General features: G+C 64.6%; 5 protein-coding genes across 17 annotated transcripts; 3 read left to right on the plus strand and 2 right to left on the minus strand.

Moving 5' to 3' along the window:
• The first annotated feature begins 113 nt into the window (after positions 1-113).
• LOC105485901 (ras homolog family member T2) lies at positions 114-6150 on the plus strand. Of its 9 annotated transcripts, none has more exons than XM_011748501.3 (19): positions 155-414; positions 531-589; positions 666-747; positions 834-877; positions 1734-1787; positions 2259-2311; positions 2386-2494; positions 2605-2706; positions 2824-2922; positions 3041-3149; positions 3232-3352; positions 3759-3843; positions 3915-4057; positions 4135-4235; positions 4307-4437; positions 4543-4620; positions 4756-4875; positions 4977-5179; positions 5473-6150. In XM_011748501.3, the coding sequence occupies exons 1-19, from the start codon at positions 378-380 to the stop codon at positions 5597-5599; spliced, it is 1857 nt and encodes a 618-aa protein (XP_011746803.1). In that variant the 5' UTR covers positions 155-377; the 3' UTR covers positions 5600-6150. The 9 variants fall into 9 exon arrangements, with proteins under 9 accessions (XP_070939887.1, XP_011746803.1, XP_070939882.1 ...); XM_024794131.2 differs by having other exon boundaries at positions 312-414; positions 2403-2494; XM_024794132.2 differs by having other exon boundaries at positions 312-414; positions 536-589.
• A 1401-nt stretch (positions 6151-7551) lies between these two features.
• Positions 7552-10544, plus strand: LOC105485893 (rhomboid like 1). Of its 4 annotated transcripts, none has more exons than XM_011748485.3 (8): positions 7552-8091; positions 8605-8763; positions 8932-9156; positions 9231-9379; positions 9555-9667; positions 9738-9838; positions 9918-9978; positions 10061-10544. In XM_011748485.3, exons 1-8 carry the CDS (start codon positions 8053-8055, stop codon positions 10330-10332), a joined length of 1119 nt encoding a protein of 372 aa, XP_011746787.1. In that variant the 5' UTR covers positions 7552-8052; the 3' UTR covers positions 10333-10544. The 4 variants fall into 4 exon arrangements, with proteins under 4 accessions (XP_011746787.1, XP_011746785.1, XP_011746784.1 ...); XM_011748483.3 differs by having other exon boundaries at positions 7553-8091; positions 8602-8763; XM_011748482.3 differs by lacking the exon at positions 7552-8091 and having other exon boundaries at positions 8330-8763.
• A 2010-nt stretch (positions 10545-12554) lies between these two features.
• LOC105485895 (STIP1 homology and U-box containing protein 1) lies at positions 12555-14917 on the plus strand. Of its 2 annotated transcripts, XM_011748487.3 has the most exons (7): positions 12555-12841; positions 13319-13517; positions 13605-13770; positions 13963-14050; positions 14190-14246; positions 14334-14450; positions 14532-14917. In XM_011748487.3, exons 1-7 carry the CDS (start codon positions 12683-12685, stop codon positions 14655-14657), a joined length of 912 nt encoding a protein of 303 aa, XP_011746789.1. In that variant the 5' UTR covers positions 12555-12682; the 3' UTR covers positions 14658-14917. The 2 variants fall into 2 exon arrangements, with proteins under 2 accessions (XP_011746789.1, XP_070939888.1); XM_071083787.1 differs by having other exon boundaries at positions 14334-14917.
• Positions 13824-16693, minus strand: LOC105485896 (jumonji domain containing 8). The gene is given in 10 exon segments (XM_011748491.3): positions 13824-15045; positions 15124-15258; positions 15338-15405; positions 15493-15612; positions 15701-15769; positions 15855-15951; positions 16027-16075; positions 16231-16320; positions 16400-16645; positions 16647-16693. Coding segments are annotated over 10 exon segments (1002 nt in total). The 3' UTR covers positions 13824-14964.
• Positions 16694-16781: 88 nt separating this feature from the next.
• On the minus strand, positions 16782-22708 carry LOC105485898 (WD repeat domain 24). The gene is made up of 9 exons (XM_011748497.3): positions 21447-22708; positions 19736-19913; positions 18921-19593; positions 18244-18362; positions 18044-18165; positions 17864-17968; positions 17440-17780; positions 17173-17357; positions 16782-17083 (listed from the first exon to the last, which is right to left on the minus strand). Exons 1-9 carry the CDS (start codon positions 21925-21927, stop codon positions 16915-16917), a joined length of 2373 nt encoding a protein of 790 aa, XP_011746799.1. The 5' UTR covers positions 21928-22708; the 3' UTR covers positions 16782-16914.
• Positions 22709-24680: the final 1972 nt, after the last annotated feature.

The following is a 24680-nucleotide window of genomic DNA, read 5'->3' on the forward strand; positions in this document are numbered from 1 at the left end:
TTATTGCTGCATTGTTGCACCGGCTGTCTCTGGTCACTCCTGGCCTGAGCTCAGCCTCTGCCTGTCCCTTAATCGGCTGTTTGTCAAGGCTCCTGTAGTGCCCTGAAGCAATGACCGGTCGGCCCGCCAGGGTTGGCCTGGCGCCGGGAGCCTGCGCTGCCTGCAGTGCCCGGCGCGTCCACGTAGTGGCGCCGCCGCACATCCTGGCCGCTCTGGCCCGCCCGGCTCGCTTGTGCGGCTGTGCTGGCGGGGCCGGAAGCATGGGGCCAGCGCGGGGCCGAGTACCGGAAGTGCGGGGCGGGCGCGGGGGCAGAGCGAAAGCCTGAGGACCGGGTCGGGGCCGGTTCCGGGGCCGGGAGCGGATCGGGGCGACAGCCATGAGGCGGGACGTGCGCATCCTGTTACTGGGCGAGGGTAGGCGCCGGGCCGGGGGTCTCGGAGCTGCGGCGGCCGGGGCGCGAGGTGAGGGTCTCGGGGGTCGGGGGGCGCCTTGACCTTGGTCCCCGCGCTGACCGCCCTGCCCCGCGCAGCCCAGGTGGGGAAGACGTCGCTGATCCTGTCCCTGGTGGGCGAGGAGTTCCCCGAGGAGGTGAGGGGCGCGCCCGCCGCGGGGGTGGGAGCGGGCCCAGCCTGGGGTCCCTGGTGAGCGCGCGGGTCCCTTGCAGGTCCCTCCCCGCGCGGAGGAGATCACGATCCCCGCGGACGTCACCCCGGAGAAGGTGCCCACTCACATCGTGGACTACTCAGGTAGCGGCCATAGCCTCCCGGGGGCCCGGCCCGGAGCGGTCCGGCGGGCCTGCTGGGTCTGCAGTGGGGTCTCTTCCTCCCCCTAGAAGCCGAGCAGACGGACGAGGAGCTGCGGGAGGAGATCCACAAGGTACCCGTGGTGCGCGGGACGAGGGAGGGGCTGGGCGCGGGCCCGGCCTAATCCGCTTCGCTGGCTGGGGGATTGGACTGAGGTGCTCAGAGTGTCCTTGGCCCTGATCGTTCTGTGACCTCAGCACTGAGGGTTGTTGGGGCCCCCACAGCGCACCCCGCTGGGAGCCGGCACCGCTCAGTCCAGCGGTGCTCCAGGGATAACAGGGCCCTTCCCCGCGGGCTGTCCCTCCCTCCTGCCCAGGTGGCAGCAGCGTTTGCTCTTTCTGTGGGCTCTGTGTGCGCCACCTGCCCCTGCTGTGTACTCCAGCCCACCGCCCCGGCCTCCGGGCACCCGGAGCTCCTAGTACCAGAGCACGTGTGCCGGGGACATCCCAGGCGAGGGCGCAGGCCACAGCCACCCAGGCCAGCCACCTGGCAGACCCTACTGCCAGCGCCCCTCACTGCGGTCCTGTCACTCTGCAGGGAGGGGGGAGGCAGGGGCCAAACAGCGGCTGTCTTGCAGGGTGTAGTGTTGCAGGTGTGGCCGTGTCTGTCCTGAGCTCTCTCCTGTAAGGGTCTTGCCAGCCACAGCTATGCTGCTGGGGCCTGGTGTCCCTGCACTAGCAGTGGGTGGGGAAGAGGGTTCTCTGAGGGTTCAGCAGCAGCTGCCAGTGTGACACGGGGCAGTGCCTGCTCTGCCAACACCAGGCTGGAGGCAGGTTTTAGGGAAGGCTGGGCTTTCCCGGCCTCAGCTGCAGTCATGCTACCTGTGAGCGTCTGGGGCCTCCTGGAGCCTTGAGATGGCATGGAGTGGCCAGGATCGTCAGTGGTGAGCCAACAGCCCTGTCACCCACGCCTCGTCACTGTTCCCTCAGGCAAACGTGGTGTGCGTGGTGTACGACGTCTCTGAGGAGGCCACCATTGAGAAGGTGAGCCCTCAGTGCAGACCCCAATGGCAGAGACACAGTGGCCCCTGGTGGACCCTCAACCCGTGGCCAGTGCTATCTCTCACAGCATTTTGGGGAGCACAGGCTCTCTCCTGTGATCCCACTTCCCCCCAGAGGGTGTGGGACGGCCCCATTCTGAGCCATTTAGGCCAGCAGCCCTCTTTCTTCTCCAGTTTCCAACCCCCAGGGGGAACCTCAGAGGGCCTGCGTCAGAGGCTGCCCTGGGCTCGGGCCCCAGTGATCTTGGGGGTGTTTGGGAGCCACTGGGGTTGTACAGATGAGGCTGCACCTGCTGCCTGCCTTCTCCCACCAGCTTTGTTCCTGTGGCCGGGACTTGGGCCGTCAGTGGGCCTTGACCTCCCGCTTCTGCTCTCTCCGAGCCAGGCTTGAGCTCCAGCTGGGAGCCATGTGCCCACGGGCAGCCTCACCTCACAGCCAGGCTTTGCTTTTCAGATTCGAACTAAGTGGATCCCACTGGTGAATGGGGGGACCACGCGGGGGCCCAGGTAATGAGGGGGATGTGGAAGGGGCTGGGACCCCCGGCTTCCCTGCCCCTGGTGACCATGGGCCTTCAACCCAGGGTGCCCATCATCCTAGTGGGCAACAAGTCAGACCTGCGGTCGGGGAGCTCCATGGAGGCCGTGCTCCCCATCATGAGCCAGTTTCCTGAGATTGAGACCTGCGTGGAGGTCAGTGGGTCTCGGCTGAGGGCCTGAGCTAGGGGCAGGGCCTCCTTCATGCCTCATGTCCTCGGTCGGTTCCCCGGGGCATGCCCCTGAGTCTGTTCCCGCTTTCCCAGTGTTCAGCCAAGAACCTGAGGAACATCTCAGAGCTGTTCTACTATGCCCAGAAGGCTGTCCTGCACCCCACAGCCCCCCTCTATGACCCTGAGGCCAAGCAGGTGAGCATTGGCTGGGGCCCCACACACTGCTTCCCCAGGGGCCTGGGGGGTGCTGGGTTGGGTGGCGTGGTGGGTGGGCACGGGCCGCCTGAGGGTGCTGAGCCAACATCCCCACAGTTGAGGCCCGCGTGCGCCCAGGCGCTGACACGCATCTTCAGGCTCTCAGATCAGGACCTGGACCAGGCGCTCAGTGACGAGGAGCTCAACGCCTTCCAGGTGTGCCCCCGCCCCACCCTCGGTGCCCAGCCCCCTCGAACCTCCGCTGCTGTTAGTGACCGGAACGGGCCGTCTCCGGGTAACTGGCTGACTCCCAGCAACGTTCTCTCGGAGGCAGAAATCCTGCTTCGGGCACCCCCTGGCCCCGCAGGCCCTGGAGGACGTGAAGACGGTGGTGTGCAGGAACGTGGCGGGCGGCGTGTGGGAGGACCGGCTGACCCTGGATGGTGAGGCCGGGTGCCCACCTGTGCCTGGGGAGTGTGGGGAGGGTGCTGTGCCTGGTGCTCCCCCTGCTCTGTCTCGGTGCAGGTTTCCTCTTCCTGAACACGCTCTTCATCCAGCGTGGCCGGCACGAGACCACATGGGCCATCCTGCGGAGCTTCGGCTACAGCGACGCACTGGAGCTGACGGCCGACTATCTCTTCCCTCCGTGAGTGGCGCTGGGGTCGAGGCCTACCCTCCCTGAGGGGAGGTCTCACTCAGCAGGCCGTCTGGCGTAGTGCCCTGCCTGGCTGTGCTCTGAACCCCTCAGCATCCACAGAGCTCTTTGTCAGGTGGGGGCTGGCCCCTTGCCAATCCCGCATGCGTGACTTGCTCACCCTGCTGGGGTCAGCAGCTTGGACTGTGGCCTGGGGGCCTCAGCCAGGCCTCCCACGTGCTGGAGTCAGATAGGCACCCTCCTCCCCATCGCAGCTGCAGGGTTGGGGGCGTACAGGAGCCTCTGGGTCCTATAGGGAGGGTCCGACTGCACAGACGGGGCCGGCAGGGTGACAGAGGTGCCGGGCGTGGTGGCGCAGAGTCTCCTGGGAACCGGATGGGCTGTCGCCTCCCCGCAGGCTCCACGTGCCCCCCGGCTGCAGCACTGAGCTCAACCACCTTGGCTACCAGTTTGTGCAGAGGGTGTTTGAGAAGCATGACCAGGTGAGAGCATGGCGACGCCCCCGCCCCCGCCCCTCGCCGGCACACATGCCACCGCTTCCTTCCTCCTGCAGGACCGCGACGGCGCCCTCTCGCCCATGGAGCTGCAGAGCCTCTTCAGTGTGTTCCCAGCAGCCCCCTGGGGCCCCGAGCTCCTGCGCACAGTCCGCACAGAGGCCGGCCGGCTGCCCCTGCACGGATACCTCTGCCAGTGGACGTAAGCGTGGCCCACACCACACCCTCCCGCTGCGCCACCCTCCCCACCGTAACACTGTGTCTCCCGCCCGCCCCCAGCCTGGTGACCTACCTGGACGTCCGGAGCTGCCTCGGACACCTGGGCTACCTGGGCTACCCCACCCTCTGTGATCAGGACTCGCAGACTCGCGCCATCACAGGTGGGCATCCACCTCCCTGGACCTGGGCCCAGCATCCTGGCGGCCGTCCTAACCTGTGTCCATCCTCACAGTCACCCGTGAGAAGAGGCTGGACCAGGAGAAGGGACAGACGCTGCGAAGCGTTCTCCTATGCAAGGTGGTGGGGGCCCGTGGAGTGGGCAAATCTGCCTTCCTACAGGCCTTCCTCGGCCACGGCCTGGGGGTAAGCACCCTAGACCCCCCACCCCACCCCAGGGGCTCCAGGTGCGGGGCAGGGCAATCTGGGGGGCGCTGGAGCCAGCGAATGTCGGGACCTCACCTCCCTCAGCACCAGGACACGAGGGAGCAGCCTCCCGGGTACACCATTGACACGGTGCAGGTCAACGGACAGGAGAAGTACTTGATCGTGAGTGCTGGGGCGGCATGGCCTGTGCCTGAGGGTGGACCCAGGGACACCCGGGCCTGCTTGGCAGAGCTGGCCCAGCACGGCCCTAGGGGGACCGAGCCCAGGGACCCTCCCTAAGGCCACTGTCTGTCCCAGCTGTGTGAGGTGGGCACAGATGATCTGGCCACGTCGCTGGACGCCGCCTGTGATGTTGCCTGCTTGATGTTTGATGGCAGTGACCCAAAGTCCTTTGCACCTTGTGCCAGCGTCTACAAGGTGGGGCCCTGCAAGGGCCACATGGCCACGGGGCAGGGTCTTTCCCCCCAGGGGTGCCTCGGCCACCCCAGACTGTACCTCATACTGCTCTCTGCCCACAGCACCATTACATGGACGGGCAGACCCCCTGCCTCTTCGTCTCCTCCAAGGCTGATCTGCCCGAAGGTGGTGTGCCGGTTGGCCCATCGCCAGCCGAGTTTTGCCGCAAGCACCGGCTACCAGCTCCTGTGCCGTTCTCCTGTGCTGGCCCAGCCGAGCCCAGCACTGCCATCTTCACCCAGCTTGCCACCATGGCCACCTTCCCGTGGGTACCCGGCAGCACAGCCCTGGGGACTGGCAGCGTCTGTCATCTGGGCAGTGGGCAGCTGTGGTGTCAGGCCTGGAAATGGGGCCAGAGTGACAGACGGGGTGGAGCTTTGTGTGACAGAGGGAGCCAGTGTCCAGACGTGCTCCTCCAGGGCCTGGCCTCTGCCGGCTGTGCCTCTGGTCTGGGAACCTGGCTCTGAGGCCCTGTGAGTCCAGGACATGGGAGGGTGCCCAGCAGCAAGCCAGGGACATGTGCCTGAGGCATCTGCAGATGATCCTTTTCTCTTGCAGACATTTGGTCCACGCAGAGCTGCATCCCTCTTCCTTCTGGCTCCGGGGCCTGCTGGGGGTTCTCGGGGCCGCCATGGCCGCAGTCCTCAGCTTCTCGCTCTACAGGGTCCTGGTGAAGAGCCAGTGAGGCCCCTGGTACCTAAGTCCCCTCCCCTGACGGTGTGGCTCACTGCTGGGGCTCTGCAGGGGCAGCGCAGCTGGGGTGCAGGCCAGGCTGCCACTCTGGGAATGCCCTTCTGCCCGGACTTTTTGTTTCTGAAGGCAGTCGGTCTGCAGCAGGGCCTCAGGCTGCCATGCACTGTCCTGGCTCCTGCCAGACCCCCAGGGTGGGCTGTGGCAGGTGGCTGAGCAGGAGCTCCCGAGTGCTGGCCACCACTGTCGGGTTGCCCACCTCTGGGCATCATGTGTGTTGGGCTGGGGACCACAGGTGTGGGAGCCGGTGACCCCAGACCTGGAATTCTCAGGGCTCTACCCCCCTTTCCTGATCCTGGGTGGCCAGTGGGTGTGAGGAGGGCTGGAAGGCAGAGCTTTGGGCCAAAAGCAGGCATTGGGGGGGTTCCCCCCTCAAGTTTGGAGCTATTTCTGTGATTGCAGCAGGGACTGGAGGTTGGGTTCCTGATTAAACTTCACTGTGTCTTTTGGGATCCCAGTCTCTGAAGACAACTTGCCTTGATTCAACCTAGAATGTGTTCTTTGTCTTCATGTGGGCTGGAAATGCCACCCCTTCCTTCGTCCCTGGGTCACTGTCCTGAGGTCTCAGGCATGTGCATATGGCCTCTGGAAGGTCCACTCTGGGCCGCTGTGGCCTGGGAGCCAGTGTCCCTGGAGGTCTTGCGGTCTGGGAGTAGGAGCTCACTGCATGAGGACGGTGTGTGCCCGGCATGGATTGGGGGGCACCGGTACCTGAGATGTTTTCCTGATAGCCCCTTCTGAGGGTCCAGTGTGCCCCGGCACTGCCCGCCCACTCCCCAGAGTGTCCTGTCGGCCTCGCTGAGCTGCGCCAAGAACCTGGGCTTGTGTGACCATATGTGGTCACCGCCTGCCACAGAGCAGGGTAACCCTGGGGCCCTGACCCAAGGGAGGGAGGCAGGATGGATCAGAAGGAGGGACAGGCTGGGATTTGAGTCCAGATACCTGCTTCTCGGGACCCAGGGCATGGCCTTCCCAAAGTCACCCAGACACATGTCGGAAGGCCTGGTCCCCACCTCCAGTGTCTGCCTTTAGGGAGTGGCAGGTGGGGCTCCCTCCCAAGTCCTGGCCCATGCGGGCCCTGCCTTGGAGCTTGTGGCAATGGCCCCTGAGGTACCTACCGCCTGATGCTATTTGAGCCCGCTGTACCCCACGGCCTGCCTTCTGGGACCACTGCAACCCTAGGAGGAGCCCTCTGAGTGGCTCTTGGAGGAGCTGCCATAGGCACATGTATCTTTTTTTTTTGGAGACAAGAGTTTCACTCGTTGCCCAGGCTGGAGTGCAATGGCGTGATCTCGGCTCACTGCAACCTCTGCCTCCCGGGTCCTGGTTCAAGCAGTTCTCCTGTGTAGCTGGGATTACAGGCACGTGCCACCACACCCAGCCAATTTTAGAGACCAGGTTTCATCATGTTGGCCAGGCTGGTCTCCAACTCCTGACCTCGTGATCTGCCCGTCTCGACCTCCCAAAGTGCTGGGATTACAGGTGTGAGCCACCGTGCCCGGCAGTCACATGTGTTTTATCTGTCACCTCCATTGTGGAGGGGTTGGCCCACCTTCCCAGGAGAAGGTCCCCTCATCCCAACTGCAGCCCTGCCCCCTGGGGGTTCCACTCTGTGTCGGAATGCCCCCTGTGCCCAGCCCTGGCGCCTTCTTAGGGCGGGAGGTTTTGCTGTCCTTCATGGAGTTGCAAGAGCGGTCGGGGCCTCCACCCCAGCGTGTGGATGAGTGGGCTGGTCTTGGTCGTCGGAGCCGAGGCGGCTGAAGCAGGGTCTTCCTCACCCTAAGGTGGCTGTAGCGGCCATGCAGGGCGAGGGGCTTCCTTGCTGCCGTGCTAGGTGGGGCGGGGCGTGGGAGGAGGAGGAGGGGGTGTGTCTGCCGCAAGAAAGGAGCTGCAGCCGTGGGAACCTGAACCGCAGGGAGCACTGGGTCAGCCTGTGGGGGCGGCAAGCAGTGGTCAGGGAAGGCTTCCTGGAGGAGGTGACATCCTCACAGGCCTGAGCCCAGGAGAGCTGTGAGAGGGCGAACGGACTTACATGGGGGTTTTAGGTGCCCCCTCAACCCCCGTGACTCCATTTACCAGCGGCTGCCGCGGAGGTCCTCCAGTGTGCTGGAGCTGCGCCAGAGCGGGGGTGGGGGTCGGCACTGAGACGCGGTGCTCGCTGGAGGCGGTTCCTGTCCAGGGTGTGCGTCCGCGTGCAGGGTGCGCGCGTGTCTTGGCCGCGCGTGGCGGCGTGTGCGGCAGGGGCGGGCAGGCGGGCGACTCGGTGACGCGGCCCAAGCGCGGCGCCGAGCGGAGCGGGCGGAGCGGGCCGGCTGGGGCGGAGCGGAGTCGTCCGCAGAGCAGCCCCTCCCGGCCGCGGCCGCCGACCCCGGCCCCCGGCCCGGCTCTATGGATAGGAGCTCCCTGCTGCAGCTCATCCAGGAGCAGGTGCGTCGCGGGGTGGTCTGGGGAGCTGGCACCGCCCCCAATGCGGCCCTCCTGCCGCTGAGCTGAGCTTGTGCAGGACCGAGCTCCCCGAGAGCCCCGCTCGGCACCCACCCCATCCCTGCACGACCTTGGCCCCTGTGTCTGGGACCCCAGGAGAGGGCTGACTGGACCAGGGCTCCTGGCTGGAGAAGGGAGAGTCCGGGGAAGGAAGGAAGGGAGGGAGGGAGGGAGAGCGGGCAGCTGGCTGGTCTTGGACCTTGGCCCTCCCCTTCCAGGATGGGTAGGGTGGAAGACGGGGTAACAGCTGAGGAGCTGGAGGACTGGGACCCAGGCACCAGTGCCCTGCCAGCTCCTGGGATCAAGCAGGGTCCCGGGGAACAGGCAGGCACGGGGCACCTGTCCCAAAAGTGCTGGGAGCCTGAGCCTGATGCTCGCAGCCAGCCTGGCCCAGCCCTTTGGTCCAGGGGTCGGGCCTGCACTCAGGCCTTGGCTGGCGGCTCCTCACTGCAGCAGCTGGACCCCGAGAACACAGGCTTCATCGGTGCGGACACCTTCGCTGGCCTGGTGCACAGCCATGAACTGCCCCTGGACCCGGCCAAGCTGGACATGCTGGTGGCCCTGGCTCAGAGCAACGAGCAGGGCCAGGTCTGCTACCAGGAGCTGGTGGACCTGGTCAGTGCCACGGTGGGCAGGCGGCAGGGGCATGGTGTCCTGGCCAGAGGAGGCGGGAAGGCGACTTCTCACTGCAGGGGGGTTTGTGGATGCGGGAAGCTGGGCGAGCCTCCCAGGCAGGGGTGCCATGGGGAGGTCCGTGGCCCACTCTCAGGTCCCTGTCCCCAGATCAGCAGCAAGCGCTCCAGCAGCTTCAAGCGGGCCATTGCTAATGGACAGCGGGCACTGCCCCGGGACGGGCTGCTGGACGAGCCGGGCCTAGGTGTCTACAAGCGGTTTGTGCGTTACGTGGCCTATGAGATCCTGCCCTGCGAGGTGGACCGCCGCTGGTACTTCTACCGTCACCGCAGCTGCCCACCCCCCGTGTTCATGGCCTCGGTCACCCTTGCCCAGGTGGGCCCCCCAGCCGCTGCCCCGGGAGCCTCCGGCGCTCCTGGCCTTGACCAGCCTAACACTCGTGTCCCCAGATCATCGTGTTCCTGTGCTACGGGGCCCGCCTCAACAAGTGGGTGCTGCAGACCTACCACCCCGAGTACATGAAGAGCCCCCTCGTGTACCACCCTGGGCACCGTGCCCGCGCCTGGCGCTTCCTCACCTACATGTTCATGCACGTTGGGTGAGTAGCGCGGCTGCCCGGTGAGCCCCCCTCCCTGCACTGCTGTTACATCGCACTGCCGTTACATCAGAAAGACTAAAACCCCAGGGCAGGTGCAGCAACTTGAGGCGAGGGCTGGGGGTGGGGCCGGACGGCTGACCCCACCCCTTGTGCCTGTTTGCTCCCGTGTGGCCAGGCTGGAGCAGCTGGGGTTCAACGCTCTCCTGCAGCTGATGATCGGGGTGCCCCTGGAGATGGTGCACGGCCTGCTCCGCATCAGCCTGCTCTACCTGGCAGGCGTGCTGGCAGGTGAGGCGGGCGTGCACCCCCACCCCCTGCCCTGGCCGGCTGCACCCTCACCCGCCGCTTGCTCACACAGGCTCCCTAACTGTCTCCATCACCGACATGCGGGCCCCGGTGGTGGGAGGCTCCGGCGGGGTCTACGCCCTGTGCTCAGCACACCTGGCCAACGTCGTCATGGTAACGGGCCTGCCCGGTGGGGGGTGTGGGGAGGGGCCCCTGGTGAGCCTCACCACTTCTCATCTGCACACCCCCATAGAACTGGGCTGGGATGAGATGTCCCTACAAGTTGCTGAGGATGGTGCTGGCCTTGGTGTGCAGTGAGTAGGGGGCTGGGGGGAGGGCTGGGGGGCCTCTCAGCCTGCAGCCAGGGCACCTCCCACCTGCCGCGTCCCTCTGCAGTGAGCTCCGAGGTGGGCCGGGCCGTGTGGCTGCGCTTCTCCCCGCCGCTGCCCGCCTCGGGCCCGCAGCCCAGCTTCATGGCGCACCTGGCGGGCGCGGTGGTGGGGGTGAGCATGGGCCTGACCATCCTGCGTAGCTACGAGGAGCGCCTGCGGGACCAGTGTGGCTGGTGGGTGGTGCTGCTGGCCTACGGCACCTTCCTGCTCTTCGCCGTCTTCTGGAACGTCTTTGCCTACGACCTGCTGGGCGCCCACATCCCCCCACCGCCCTGACCGGCTACCTGAGGCTGCAGAGGCCAGGGCTCGGCATATGGTGGCCGCCCACCAGGGGCCTTCACGTCTGCCCTTTGTGAACGGACATCTCAGGGCTGCTGCGCCCCTCGGGTGTGGGTGGCCTCAGAGGAGACCCTGTCCCAGCCACCCCCCTGCCCCCAGGACTTGCGGTCTGAGCCTTTTTGGATAATTAATAAATATTTTACACAGCACCAGGGGGCTGTCCCGGGCTTTGGAGACTTGTCAGGACCCCCACACCTGCTGAACAGACCATGAGGGCCCTCCCCACCACTAGGGCCTGGACTTCCCTCCCTGTGCACCTCTGCACCTGAGGTCAGGTGTGGGAGGTGTTTCCGGGCCATGGGTGCTGTGTCTATGGGAGTTGGAGGCACCCAGGAGGGCTGGGGGCCGGGTGTGCGGTCAGACTGGGTGTGTAATCACGCATGAGTCTGGGAAGTGTTTATTGAGCTCCCATAGTGGCCGACCTACTCTTCAGCCTCCCTGCCATCCAGTGAGACCCGGAGGCCTAAGGTTGTGTAGCAGGTGAGCAGGCCTGGACTATAGCCAAGTTCACTCGGCCTGGGTCCCATGCTTCTTGGCTAGCCTAGTGTCCACGTGGGTGGCCAGGCTGGGGCCAAGGTTGGGCAGCAGGTCTGGGCACAGCCTTTGCCCCACGGCCCAGGTCCACAGTGCTGTCTCCACTAGGTGGGGAGCACACAGACTCAGGCCCAGGGGCACGGGCCACCCCAGCCTGCCCACACACAGTTCATTCACCTTGGCTCAGAGCTGTGGCCCACTCTTGAACCTGGCCCAGGTACAGCAGGTAGTACCTGAGGGTGTACTGTGGGGCCGGCAGGCCGGGCACTGTGACCACTGCCTCATCTGACATGAAGGCCTCCATCTCGAGCTCCAGGCACCAGGACTGCTGTGAGCAGCGAGGAGAAGCAGCCAGACACCCCATCAGGACAAGCTCTGGCTCCGACTCCTGGTCCTAGAGACACACAAGGGCCCAGACTGTCTGCTTCACAGACAAGGACGCTTATGTACCCAAGTCGTGCCCACCGAACTCACCTGAGGCTGTGACTGTGGTGGGTCCACACCGCAGAGGGCAGACAGCTGGGTGACCGCGGCCCCCACATCTGGCAGGAGGCAGAAGGTGGTGGTCGAACAGTGCACAGCCAGCTCAGGGGGATTGGTGGTCACCAGCTGCTGTGAGAAGCCAGGTCAGGGTGCCCGGGGTGGTGGACCCACAGGGAGGCCCCGCCCCCACGAAGACCAGCTCTGGAGGCCCCGCCCCGCCGATGCCATGCCCCGATGAAGACCCGCCCCACGGAGGCCCCGCCCTCGAGGCGGGCCGCCCCTCGCCGCCAGCTTCCAGGCCAGCAGCTGCTCCAGCTCCCTGTCACATGCTCTCCGCTCTGCCCCTGATGGCCGCTGGCAACTCCTCCCGATACCTGGGGAAGGGCGGTGAGGGGAGGTCCGGCCACAGGGGACGCTCGCCCACCGATCCCTTTATCCCCTTCCACTCTACCAACGGCCCAGGGCTTCCAGCCGCACTCGGGGGTCCGCGCGCGCCCGTAGGACCTCTCGATGGCGCTCCGGAATGGCGGCCCAGCGACTGGGGTCCTTACACCCAACAGCGCGGGAAGCCACTATGTTCACGCGGAGGGGCGGGGCCGGCTGCCGGGGGCGGGGCCGGCTGCTGGGGGCGGGACTTCTGGGTAGGGGCTGGCTGCTGGGGGCGGGGCCTCTGGGTGGGGCGGCCTGTTGGGGGCGGGGCGTCTGCCGATGGGGCGGGCTGCTGGGGCGGGGCGTCTGCCGATGGGGCGGGCTGCTGGGGGCGGGGCTGGCTGCCGGGGGAAGGGCCTCTGGATGGGGACCGCTGCTTGGGGAGGGGTCTCTGCGCGTTGCGGCGGGGGCGGAACGCCAGGTGGTCGGGACAGGCTGTTGGGGGAGTGCGCCCTCAGCGAACCAAGGCATCTCACTGGGAAAGTCGAATGTGTGTGGCGGTCGCCGCCGAGGCCGGTTCCGAAGAGGCCTCAGCAGGGCGGGCCAGGGCCTCCGCGAACGCCGACCCTTAAGAGCGCCGAGCGAGGGAAACGGAGTGTTCCTCCCAGCCCCCGACGCCGCGGGCCTAGCGTCCCCGTCCAGGCTGATTGGGCGCACGCGCAGCCCCACTCGCCCCCACCCGTGCGTCCCCGCTGGTCCCGCCCCCGGCCGGAAGTTCCGGCGGTGGAGCTGGGCCGGGCCCGAGAGGATCGCGGGTTCGGGCTGCGGGGCTCGGGCTGCAGGCGCTGGGCCGCCAGGCGCGGAGCTTGGGAGCGCAGCCCAGGCCGTGCCGCGCGGCGCCATGAAGGGCAAGGAGGAGAAGGAGGGCGGCGCGCGGCTGGGCGCTGGCGGCGGAAGCCCCGAGAAGAGCCCGAGTGCGCAGGAGCTCAAGGAGCAGGGCAACCGTCTGTTCGTGGGCCGAAAGTACCCGGAGGCGGCGGCCTGCTACGGCCGCGCGATCGTGAGTGCGCTCGCGCGGGAAGGGCGGCGGCGGCGGCGGCGGCGGCGCCGGGGAGGGCCGGGCCCGTGCCCGGCTGGCCCCACCGAGGGTCTGGTTCCTCTGCGGGGCATGTCCTGGGCTCCTAAAGCCCAGCCGTGGTTCCCGAGCCCAGCGCCGGGTGTCGGAGAACGAGGGTGGGATGCTGGATGGAGGCCGGCCGGGTCGGGGGGAGGGCAGGGGCCCTCGCCCCTTGAGGATCCCAGGTCCAAAGCCTGGACTCTCCAAAGATTTGGAAAACTTTACAAAACCAAGTGGAGTCAAGCGGATAGGCTCAGCCAGTACTCCACTGTCTGCAGATCCTTGGATCCAGGGGCTTTGACGACTGAGAAGCCTAGTTTCTTGATTCTAGCCAGAGCGCAGAAGCTGGGACGGGCCGTGGGACAGAGGGGGCGCGCTGAGCCTACACCCTCATGCGGCTGGCCCGGCCTTGGTCCCTAGACCCGGAACCCGCTGGTGGCCGTATATTACACCAACCGTGCCCTGTGCTACCTGAAGATGCAGCAGCACGAGCAGGCCCTGGCCGACTGCCGGCGCGCCCTGGAACTGGACGGGCAGTCTGTGAAGGCGCACTTCTTCCTGGGGCAGTGCCAGCTGGAGATGGAGAGCTATGATGAGGCCATCGCCAATCTGCAGCGAGGTTGGCTGACAAGCTGCCCGGTTGTGGGGCCCCTGGGGCCAGGCGGGTGGACTGGCCAGAGAGTGACCTGAAGCCCCCGTTCCCCAGCTTACAGCCTGGCCAAGGAGCAGCGGCTGAACTTCGGGGACGACATCCCCAGCGCTCTTCGAATCGCGAAGAAGAAGCGCTGGAATAGCATCGAGGAGCGGCGCATCCACCAGGAGAGCGAGCTGCACTCCTACCTCTCCAGGCTCATTGCCGCGGAGCGTGAGAGGTGGGACCCTCACCCCAGGTCGCCCTGTCTTGGGATAATTCTGAATCACCAACTACCAACATGAGCGTTTATTGAAGGTTTTACTGGCGAGCAGAAAACGTGGGGAAGAAGCATGAATGTTAGCCCTGAGGTTGGGGTGTGGTCAGACATCTGGCCAGGTCCATCTCTTACTGGCTCCTGGTCAACCCCCAGGGAGCTGGAAGAGTGCCAGCGGAACCACGAGGGTGATGAGGACGACAGCCACGTCCGGGCCCAGCAGGCCTGCATTGAGGCTAAGCATGTGAGGGTGCCCCCCTCCCACATGTGGGTCTGTGTGTGTGCACCTGGCGTGGGAGCATCCCCGCCTTGTGTTGGGTCTGTGCCCCATGGAGGAGGGAGGTGGGGTGTCCCGCACAAGTGCAGTGCTCAACTCTTCACAGGACAAGTACATGGCAGACATGGACGAGCTCTTCTCTCAGGTGGACGAGAAGAGGAAGGTGAGTGTCTGTCACTTGCTGCGGTGGGTGGCAGGTGCTGGAGCAGTGCCCCTTCCCAGCCTCTGATCGTGTGCCCCTGTGCCACAGAAGCGTGACATCCCCGACTACCTGTGTGGTAAGATCAGCTTTGAGCTGATGCGGGAGCCGTGCATCACGCCCAGTGGCATCACCTACGACCGCAAGGACATCGAGGAGCACCTGCAGGTGAGGCTGCGGCTGGGGGAGCAGGGCCAGCAGCATGGTCCTGGGCCCACTGACTGCCCTCTGCCCTTCTTGTCACTGCAGCGCGTGGGTCATTTTGACCCCGTGACCCGGAGCCCCCTGACCCAGGAACAGCTCATCCCCAACCTGGCCATGAAGGAAGTTATCGACGCATTCATCTCTGAGAATGGCTGGGTGGAGGACTATTGAGATTCCTTGCCCTGCCCAGCATCCTGGTCCAGGAGAGCCCTGGGCGGAAGCCCTCCACCCTTGTACATAGTTTGTGTTGCTGGCCACCCTGGCCCCTTCCAAGTTCAAGTTCTGCTGTTGGGCTCTGGACTATTCCCCCTCTCAGCATAGCTCTTGCTGGGCCGTGATTGTCCCCCTTTGTGGGCTGGAAAAGCAGGTGAGGGTGGGCTGGGCTGAAGCCACTGCCGCCACTGTCTGTGTAATAAAATCCATGAGCACGAGATGGGACGTGCTGGTGTGTGGCAGGCATGCCTGCCAGCTGCTTTGGCTAGCCGAGGAAGGTGGAGATGAAGACGCTGGTGTCAAGGTTGAGTGTGGCATGCCACCAGCGGTCAGGGAAGTACAGCACCTGGTGGAGAAAAGGGGTGCAGCACAGATTAGCTGGGGGCCTCTGGCCTGGCCTGGCCCTCTCCTGCCAGCCACTGACCTCACCAGCCCGGATGGTACACTCCATGGGCCGTGCAGACGGTGGCAGGGCTGGATATGTGTCCCGGAGCCAGGCCAGCGTGGTCTTGTTGGGGTGGAACTCTGGTGTCTTCTCAGGTGGGTAGAGGAACCAGCGCTGGGGGCAGGAGCAGCAGCGTCACCCTTGCCTGTTTTGGTCACCGAGCCCCAAGGCTCAACCCCAACCCTGTGCTGACCTTACGGCCGTAGATCACCTCCGAGAACCCGGGCCCATGCCAGTGGAAGGGCACCCCCGAGCCAGCTCCTGTGGGGTTATGAGCACCTGGTGACCAAGCCATTTTGTACCCACCCTCAGAAGCCTCACTCCTCCCCAGTCCTGAGCAGCGTTCACCTGCGATTCCAAAGCTGTAAGCTGGAGCGGTTCCCAGCAGGCCAAATGGGGGTGGGGAGTAGTGCCGAAAGAGAGAGGCCCACTCGGTGAAGTTGTTGTCCCCGAAGAAGTACAGGGTGTCTGCCAGTAGAGACGGTGGGGGCAGGGATCCTGGCACCTGGAAACTCCAGGCGTCCCCACCCCCTACCGCCACCTAGGGCTGACTCACCATTGCCCAGGGAGGTGGGGTCCTGGGGGTGCAGCAGCTGCTCCACATACTCCTGGAACGGCAAGTCCACTGCAGGAGAGAGACGGGTCAGGACCGGCTGGTCCAGCCGTCCCGGTGCTGGCACACGGGCGGGCGCAGGGGCGGGGCCGCTCACCTTTCTGGTAGGAGTAGGTGTTGGCGGTGCTCAGGCGGACCACTCTGTCCCCAAACGAGGCCAGCAGCCTTTCGCGGGAGCACAGGGCCCGGAACCTCTGCGGGGGCGGGGAGAGGGCTTAGTGGCCGGACCCAGCAGGGGCAAGAGTGGCCGGGGACGGGCGCGCGCTCACCGAGTTGTCCGTGAGTCCCTGCAGGATAACGGGCCTGACGAAGGCGTACCTGGAAAGAAGTGCAGAGTCGCGGCCAGGTCCGACCGTCACCCTCGCCGCCCCCGCCCCACACGCGCGCGCGAGATCAGGGAAGGCGGCCTTGGGCGGTCCGGGCAGACGGGCGTGTGAACAGAGCCCGACCTCCGCGATCAAGGAAGCACGTACTGCTGCACGAACTCGGCGTAGGTGAGGTCGGCCCGACGCTCCACCGTGCAGCGCTCCTCCTCCGCCACGGCCCCCGGCCCGCCCGGGCGCCTGCGGGCACAGCTGGGTCAGCCCGCGCCCCGCCCGCCGCACGTGCCCCCACCGCCCCGGCCCCTCCCGGGCCGCTCACCACCCGCCGTCGCCCTCCTCCCCGGAGCCCGGTAGAGCCACAGCCGCCAACGCCCAGAGCGCGAGCAGCCGCGACGCCGGCGCCATGAGCCCGGCGCCCTCAGACACCCGCGTTGCACGCCGGGAACCTCGGGCCCGTCCGCCAACCATTGGCCGGCAGCTTCGTCGTCGTGGCAACGGCCGGCAGCCGGGACGGACCCCGGAAGTGACCTCCTTTGGCCCGCCCCGGAAGAGGCCTCTACGGGAACGCGGGGAAGGCGGCCAGAGAGCGACTATTGGCGCCGCCGGTTACCATGGCGACAGCGCCGAAAGCCCCAGCCCGCCAGCAGCACCGCGGGCATACGGCGGGCATACCCGCCGCGCGATGGGGTGACACGCAGTGCTGACAGTGGCTCCACTTCCTTTATTGGGGTCTCAGCCTCCGCCCGTCTCGGGCACAAGACCACGCGGAGTTCTGCACGCGGTCGGCCGGGCAGTCAGGTCCCCGGGCCCCAGGCAAGCCCAGCAGATGCCCCGTCAGGAGTACTCGCAGAGGTGGCCGCAGCCCGCGGGACAGTGGGAGCTGCCTTCCAGCCATTTCATGATGTGCTGCAGGTGGCCGCCGTGGCTGCAGCCCTGGCACCACACGAACAGACCCTTGACCACGTGGTGGCAGACGGCACACATGCTAGCGCAGCGGTGGCACCTGGGGGCGGGCAGGAGGGAGGGCGCCTGAGCGGGGGCTCCTGTGCTGCCTGCAGGCCCCTGCCCCAGCTCCCAACCCCACTGCCCCACCTGTCGCAGACCCAGCCCCGGCTGCTCATGGGCCGCTTGCAGTGGCTGCAGTTGACGTGCAGGGTGGTGGAGGCCTGGTTGAGGCAGCTGACGGCGCGGCTAGTGCTCAGCTTGACCACCTCGTTGGACACGTTCCAGAGGCGGAAGCGCTGCAGTAGGTCGATGTAGGAAGTGTACCAGTGCTCCTGGGGGAGGGAGCGCCCGGTGGTCAGGATCTGGGTGCCAGGGGCGGCGCTGCAGAGGGGGGAGGCCCCGCCCACCACACACCTGGGTCTGCTCGTCGATGTCCTTGCGCACCCGTTCACCCAGGATAATGAGCACAGATACAGCCATCTGCACGTCGCCCTGCTCAGCGTAGAAATGCAGCATGTCGCGCACCAGCACGCTGAAGAAGTCAGGTGGCAGGCGGCTGTCGTAAAGTGCGTGTGAGACAGACAGGAGCGAGAAAGAGGAGTCCACGGGGGCCAGGGAGGCCACATCCGCCTCGCTGCCGCTCACGTGCGGGGAGTCGGCCTTGTCCTGCAGGTGCTCGGGCCCGGGAGGCGTGTCCACGATCTCGTGGCGCAGTGGAAAGGCCTCCTGCGGCAGCACACACTCAGGCTCCTCGGCTGGGAGGCAGGGACCAGCAGCAGCTCTGAGTCTCTGTCCTCCATTCACCTCTGAACCCCACCCTGCCCAGACCCCCACTCACGGTGGGCGTGTTCTGGATCCAGCAGGTACAGCTCGTCCTCCTCACCCTCCACATCACCCAGCAGGTAGTCGGCAGGTACGTCGCTGCCCTCGGTTTCCTCGTTATCTGCCCGACAATGGGGTGGGCGTTCAGGGTCCTCTGGGACACCCCCACCCCTCTCCCGTCAGCACCCCAGCCTACCCTCGTTGGTGATGAGTGTGGCCGAGGAGTCGAGCAGAACTGTATCGCTCCGTGCATCTCCTTTGCTGCGGTCCAGCCGCGCCTCACTGCCCAACCCTGGGGCCATATCCTTCAGATTGAAACTGGGGGCAGGAAGGGCCCATGGGTGGGGGGGGCTCGAGCAGCCCCAGCCCCTGGGGAGAGCTGCCCCCGGCATCTACCTGTTCATGAGGGGCAGGCCACAGGAGCCACCCTTGCCCACGCTGTGGTTGAGGTTCGCAGTGGGCACCAGGCCAGGGCTGCAGTAGATGATCCGCAGCATGGTCCACGTTTGCGCCACCTAGGGGCGGGCACTGGTCACTTGTGGGCGTCCTGGACACCCAGCACCCCATGCAGGTCCCCCTCTGCCTGGACAGAATCACAAGCCCTCAGCATTCAGCTGCCCCAGGTACCCAATGTCCAGGCCCACCCCAAGTAGGAAAGCTGAGGCTCATAGGAAAGACAAAAATCTCAGGCACTGCCCTAGAACAGCACAGAGGGAAACAGAACTGGGTGGTGGGGACCTGTGGGGCAGCCAGAGATGGGCATGGGAGCGGCAGCTCACAGCTCCACCACTGCTGGTGCGGGGAGAGCTCCAGAAACAAGAGGGCAGAACAGAAAGCTTGAGTCACACGACTCCCGAGACCACCCCACAGAGGACAGTCCCGGGTCTGGCCCACCCTGGAGCCCTGGCCCTGTGTGATCCTGACACCCTCAGCGATCGGGGCAAGGGCTGTTGGTGTGACCGGCTGGAATCCACTGCGGAGCTTGAGGTCGGGGGGTGGGCACAGCTGACAGATGAACAAGCCCCTGCCCTGAGGTCATGGCCCCGGGGCCCCCAGGCTCAACACCTACCTACCTGGTTGCGGCCAAGCTCTCGAGCCACCTTTGCATTGTGGTCACAGAGCTCTGCCAGTGGCCGGCCAGCCAGCGCGTAACGCTCAGCTGTGTCTACAAACCAGCGCATGCCGCCGCCACCCGGCTCTGTCTCAAAGACACTGAGGGCGCTGGAGGCCAAGCCTGCGAAGGGCTCGGCAGGGTCCAGCTTGCGCTTAAAGAAGATGGGGTGGCGCCGGTCGCCAGTGTAGGGCTTGCGCCCCGACTCGGCAGCCACTAGGCTTTCCTTGGCGGCGAAGGCCAGGTCCCCGAAGAGGCCGTAGCAGAGGCCCTCGGGGTTGGCACGCTCGACAGGCTGGCTGGCATCGCGGAACAGGTGCTGGCACAGTGAGCTATCCTTGGACCCAGACAGCAGGAAGGAGGGGTCGTGGGGGTGGCGCCAGGCGATTCCCGTAGTGACGTCTCGGTGCTCCTCAAACATGGCAGCTGGCACGAAGGGCCGGCGCACATCCCAGACGTAGATGTTGTGGTCCACCATCATGGAGCACGTGGCCAGGTGGTGGCGGCACTCAGGCCGCCACTTGACACGGGCCACTGAGGCGATGGTCTGCACACAGTGCATCTCCTTGGCACGATGTGTGGTCATGTCCCAGACCTTCACCATCTTGTCGCGCCCTCCTGTGGCCAACCAGCCCCTGTGGGAAGGCCCACCCAAACCCTCAGTGGCCTTTCCTGTGGAGAGGGGACCCCCTAGCTCTGCTGCTCCGGACTGACTCACAAGTCTGAGGCAGTGAGAGCTTACTGTCAACCTGCTGCCCCCTGCACCCCATGCCACACCTATCCTCGGGGTGCCAGTCGCAGCAGAAGACGGGTCCATTGTGGGCTGTGAACATCCTCTCACACCGGTCGGGACGCCGGATGTCCCAGAGCTGCACGTTGCCATTCTCGAAGGTGGAAGCAAAGGTGAAGTAGTCCCGGATACTGAACTGCACATCCCGCACGCTCTCAGACTGGCCTGCAGGCAGGGGATCGATGCAGGGGAGGTGACGGGGCTGGCCCACGAGGTGCACCCTCAGAGCAGCTGTGGCATGGTGTCACACACCTGCCTGTGGCTCAGAACAGAGGCCCAGAGGGTAGACTGGACATCCCCAAGATCTGCCCAAGAAAGCAGCCACACGCAGTCGCCACAAGAGCCTGGGCCCGGGAGCAGGACGCCAGGTGGTTTTTAACACATACTCCCAGGCCTCATTTGCCCTAGATTCTGCATCCTGCATCGGTCCCTGAGCAAAGCTGTGGTGCATCCTCAGGATGCAGCAGCTGAGCACTGGGCGAGCAGGAACCCACCCAGGCATAACGCACTCCCATGGCCCTGTGGGAGGCCCGAGCAGGAACCCACCTAGCCATAACCCATCCCACGGCCCTGTGGGAGGCCGGAGCAGGAACCCGCCTGGCCATAACCCACCCTCACGGCCCTGTGGGAGGCGCAAGGAGGTGTTGACGAGGGTGCCCCAGCCTCGGCCCAGTCCCTTCACCTGAAGCTGGAACTGCCTGGTCCGCCCCAAAGGACTGGATGAGTCAGGGTCCAGGTCCACCCTAGGGCACCACCACACCAAGAGACTTCGAGGGCGGTACCCAACCTTCCTCTAGGGCCCTCCAGGGGAGGCAGTTCAAGATGTGTCTTTTTTTTTTTTTGAGATGGAGTCTCCCTCTGTCACCCAGGCTGGAGTGCAGTGGCATGATCTTGGCTCACTGCAATCTCCGCCTCCCAGGTTCAAGCCATTCTCCTGCCCCAGCCTCCCGAGTAGCTAGGATTATAGGCGCGTGCCACCAGGCCTGGCTAATTTTTTGTTTTGTATTTTTAGTAGAGATGGGGTTTCACCGTGTTAGCCAGGGTGGTCTCAATCTCCTGACCTCATGATCGGCCCGCCTCAGCCTCCCAAAGTGCTGGGATTACAGGCGTGAGCCACCGTGCCTGGCCAGGATCTGTCTAAAGTGGCCCGTAAATTCTCTGAGTCCCTTGAGGGCTCCGCCTTGTGCTTCATACCTAGTTTCCTCCAGGTGAACAAGGGAGAGCTGGTTCAGGTCAGCCATCGGGGAGCTGGGCCTGTTAGGAAAAGGGTCCCGGGGCACTGGACAGCAAACCCACCTCCTCTGCCTCCCTGGGCCAGGAAACCTGGAAGTCCTGGTGGACCTCCTGCTATGAGGCAGCCTCTGCAGCTCCGAGGTGAGGGAAGAGAGTCATGCAGTGGCTCTCTGCTCATCACCGGGGATGGCTGGGAGACCGCTGGGGCTCTGCCCTCCCTTACCCCACAGCGAGCCTCAATTTCTGTTGGTCTCATCTCTTGCCTCTTCCCACTTCACTGCCCTGGCTCACATGCAGTCCAGCCCAACCTGCCCCAACCCTCCCGTGCTGATTCCCTTTCCCCCTGAGAAAGCCCTCTGAGTGATCCTGAGGGCCTCTGATGCACGGAGCCCTTCTCCACCTGCATGGACAGGCTGGGCACTGGCAGAGATGCCCACCTGCCCTGACCCGCCTCTGTGGCCTCACCCGAGAAGGTGCTGACAGAGTCCTTTCTGCGGAGGTCAAAGCACTTCATGAAGCCATCCTGGGAGCCACTGAGCAGCACGTGGGCTTCAGTGGGGTGGAAGCACACTTTGTTCACCGTGCGCTTGTGTTCTGTGAACAGCTGGTCCTGCTTGTTGCGGGACGGCCGGCCCAGGTTCCACGTGACCACCACACCATTGGTGGCTGCTGTGGCCAGCAGGTTCTCATCCATCTGGTGCCACACCACGTCAGCGCAGCTCAGATTAAGTGAAGGCTTACGCCCCACACGCAGGTTCAGCTTCTCCACGAACTGTTCCTCCTCGATGGCATAGATCTTGAAAATGCTACGGCCTGCCACGACCACCTGGGCTGCGTCACGGCACACACTGATGGCATTGGCGGGAGCGTCCAGGTGGCAATGCATGGTGCGACCCGTCAGCACGCTGCCACCCAGGGCTGTGGTCACACGGGACATCTTCTCCATGGCTGCACAGGTGATGAGGTCAGGGGTTAGGAGGTCAGTGAGGTGGGCTGGTCTGGTCAGCCTGGGTGGGTCATCAGTTCAGACCTTTCACCCAGGTTGGGACCCCAGAACCGCTTGGGCCCGGGCTGGTCAGTTTTAGTGAGCCAGTCCAGGGCTGTCTATCAACCGATCAGCCTGACAGGCAAGCTCAAATTCACTGGAGTCCGTCAGTCCAGTCCATCACCCTGGCTGAGCGGTGAGAGGGCTCCCTAGCTTCCCTTAGGCCTGTCAGTTTCATGTCTGACTTCCATGGAAGACCCTAGCTGGACATTCCCGGCCCAGGCCACCTCTCGGTCCCCCTATCAGCCAGATCCGGGCAGTCACTAAACCCTCGGTCAGTCAATCCCAGCAGGGGAGCGAGGAAACTCCCGCCGTCCGCACTGTCAGCCCTGGGGGCCTCCGAGGGCGGCGGGGCTCTAGGGAGGAACAAAAGAGGGGAGGGAACAGAGGGCTAGAGGGGCCCGAGGGCTCAGGCATTAGACGCGAGAAGGGCCCAGAGGGACATCAAGGACCGAGCTACTCAAGAAGCTCGAGGTGTCTGGCGGGACCGGAGGCAGGAGAGAAGCCGGCGACCCGGAGAATAGGGTTCCTGGGAGCGGCGCAGAGGTTCCCCGGCGCAGTGGCGCGGGAGAGCGGACGCTGCGGGACGAGAACCAGAGGGCCCGGGGCAGCCGTTCTCGCCGCGCGAACCCCAATCTTTTACTAAAAGCGCACGGCTATCCGGAACCGCCGCGCCGGAAGACGCTGTCTTTCCCGCCCCTCGCCGGAAGTGGTCCGTCCTTACCCTCCCCGTTCAGGTAGTGGGAACAGACTCTCGCCCCACACCACGAAAGTTCCGGGTCTGGAAGCTGCGTTGGCTGAGGCCGGGAGAGGCCCAGGACTGGAGTCTGCGGGCCTCCCTGAGCGTCGCCATTGCGCTTCGGTGCTGTGCTTGTGTGTTGTTTATTTATTTATTTAAACGGAGTCTCGCTCAGTCGCCCAGGCTGGAGTACAGTGGCGGGACCTCGGCTCACTGCAAGCTCCACCTCCCAGGTTCAAGCGACTCTCCTGCCTCAGCCTCCCGAGTAGTTGGCACTACAGGCGCCCAGCACCACGCCCGGCTAATTTTGTATTTTTAGTAGAGACGAGGTTTCACCATGTTGGCCAGGCGGCTCTCAAACTCCTGAACTCAAGCGATCCTCTGGCTTCAGCCTCCCAAACTGCTGGGATTGCAGGTGTGAGCCACCGCGCCTGGTCTGTGTTTTTTAAGTCTCAATTTCAGTATGTTAATACCATCTCCTATTCCAATCCCCAGGTTCATCATGACGTCTGGTCATCCCTCGACAGGTTCCGAGCTTCCCCTCCTTCCTCACTCCTGCGACCTCAGGAGCAGCCTCCCAACAGCTTTCCTGGGTCCGTCGTTCCCCTCTGATCTGAAACCCGCACGGAAGTCAGGTACCAGGTCTTCTGCCTGAGGCCTCTGGCAGCTCCCACTCTGCTGTGAATGAACCCCCAACACCTGGCCTCTGCCTTCCCCTGTGTACCTCCAGCCACAGCAACTTCCACCCCCATTCCCAGCCCACCAAGCCCTTTCCTGTCTCGGGGACATTGCGCATGCGATGCCTCCTCCACAGAGAGGACCTCCCTGACCACTGTCCTAATGGGCCTTTCCATCACTGTGGCCTCCACGGCACTTGTCACCACCCATTCGTTTGTTTACTGGTTGTTGGTCACATACGAGTGTGAATTCCACCAGGGCAGGAATCACATTCTGGCTCAGTCCCCACCGAATGCTCAGTGCCTGACACACTTGTTCAACCAGTTGCCCTCTTTCTTTTTTCAAAACGTTTTGAAATGGAGTTTTGCTCTTCTTGCCCAGGCTGGAGTGCAGTGGTGCGATCTTGGCTCACTGCAACCTCCGCCTCCCGGGTTCAAGCGATTCTCCTGCCTCAGCTTCCTGAGTAGCTGGGATTACAGGCATGCGCCACCATGCTGGGCTAATTTTGTATTTTTAGTAGAGACTGGGCTTCTCCATGTTGCTCAGGCTGGTCTCAAATTCCCGACCTCAGGTGATCCACCCGCCTTGGCCTCCCAAAGTGCTAGAATTACAGGTGTGAGCCACCGTGCCCAGTCTCTTTTTAAAATTTTTTGAGACGGAGTTTTGCTGTTTCACCCAGGTTGGAGTGAGGTGGCGCAATCTCAGCTCACAGCAGCCTCCACCCCCTGGGTTCAAGTGATTCTGCCTCAGCCTCCGTAGTAGCTGGGATTACAGGCAACCACCACCACGCCTGGTTAATTTTTTATATATTTAGTAGAGACAGGGTTTCACCATATTGGCCAGGCTGGTCTCGAACTCCTGACCTCAGGTGATCCACCCCCCCCCCCCCCGCTTTGGCCTCCCTAAGTGCTAGGATTACAGGCGTGAGCCACCGTGCCCAGCCTCAGTTACCCTCTTTCGACCTTTCTTCCCTGGGCGTCAGACATTGCTATTGGTGCATTGTGTAATCTTTTGCGACATCCTTGTCCCTGCCTGTTACTCTGTGCATAGAATAGGGCTCATTTCTGCTTCTCCGGATGGGTGGGCTAGAGTCTAGATACTTTGGAGGGAATATTATGTGTAGTGACTTTAGTGTCGTCTCTGCCTTTAAGGAATGGGAGGTCCTCTGCCTTCCGTGTAGTCACTGTTGTTTCCATTCTACCACATTGGCATCCAACCTCTACCCCTTTGTTGCAAG

This window comes from Macaca nemestrina, chromosome 18, assembly GCF_043159975.1.
Source record: "Macaca nemestrina isolate mMacNem1 chromosome 18, mMacNem.hap1, whole genome shotgun sequence".
NCBI classification, from domain to species: domain Eukaryota; kingdom Metazoa; phylum Chordata; class Mammalia; order Primates; family Cercopithecidae; genus Macaca; species Macaca nemestrina.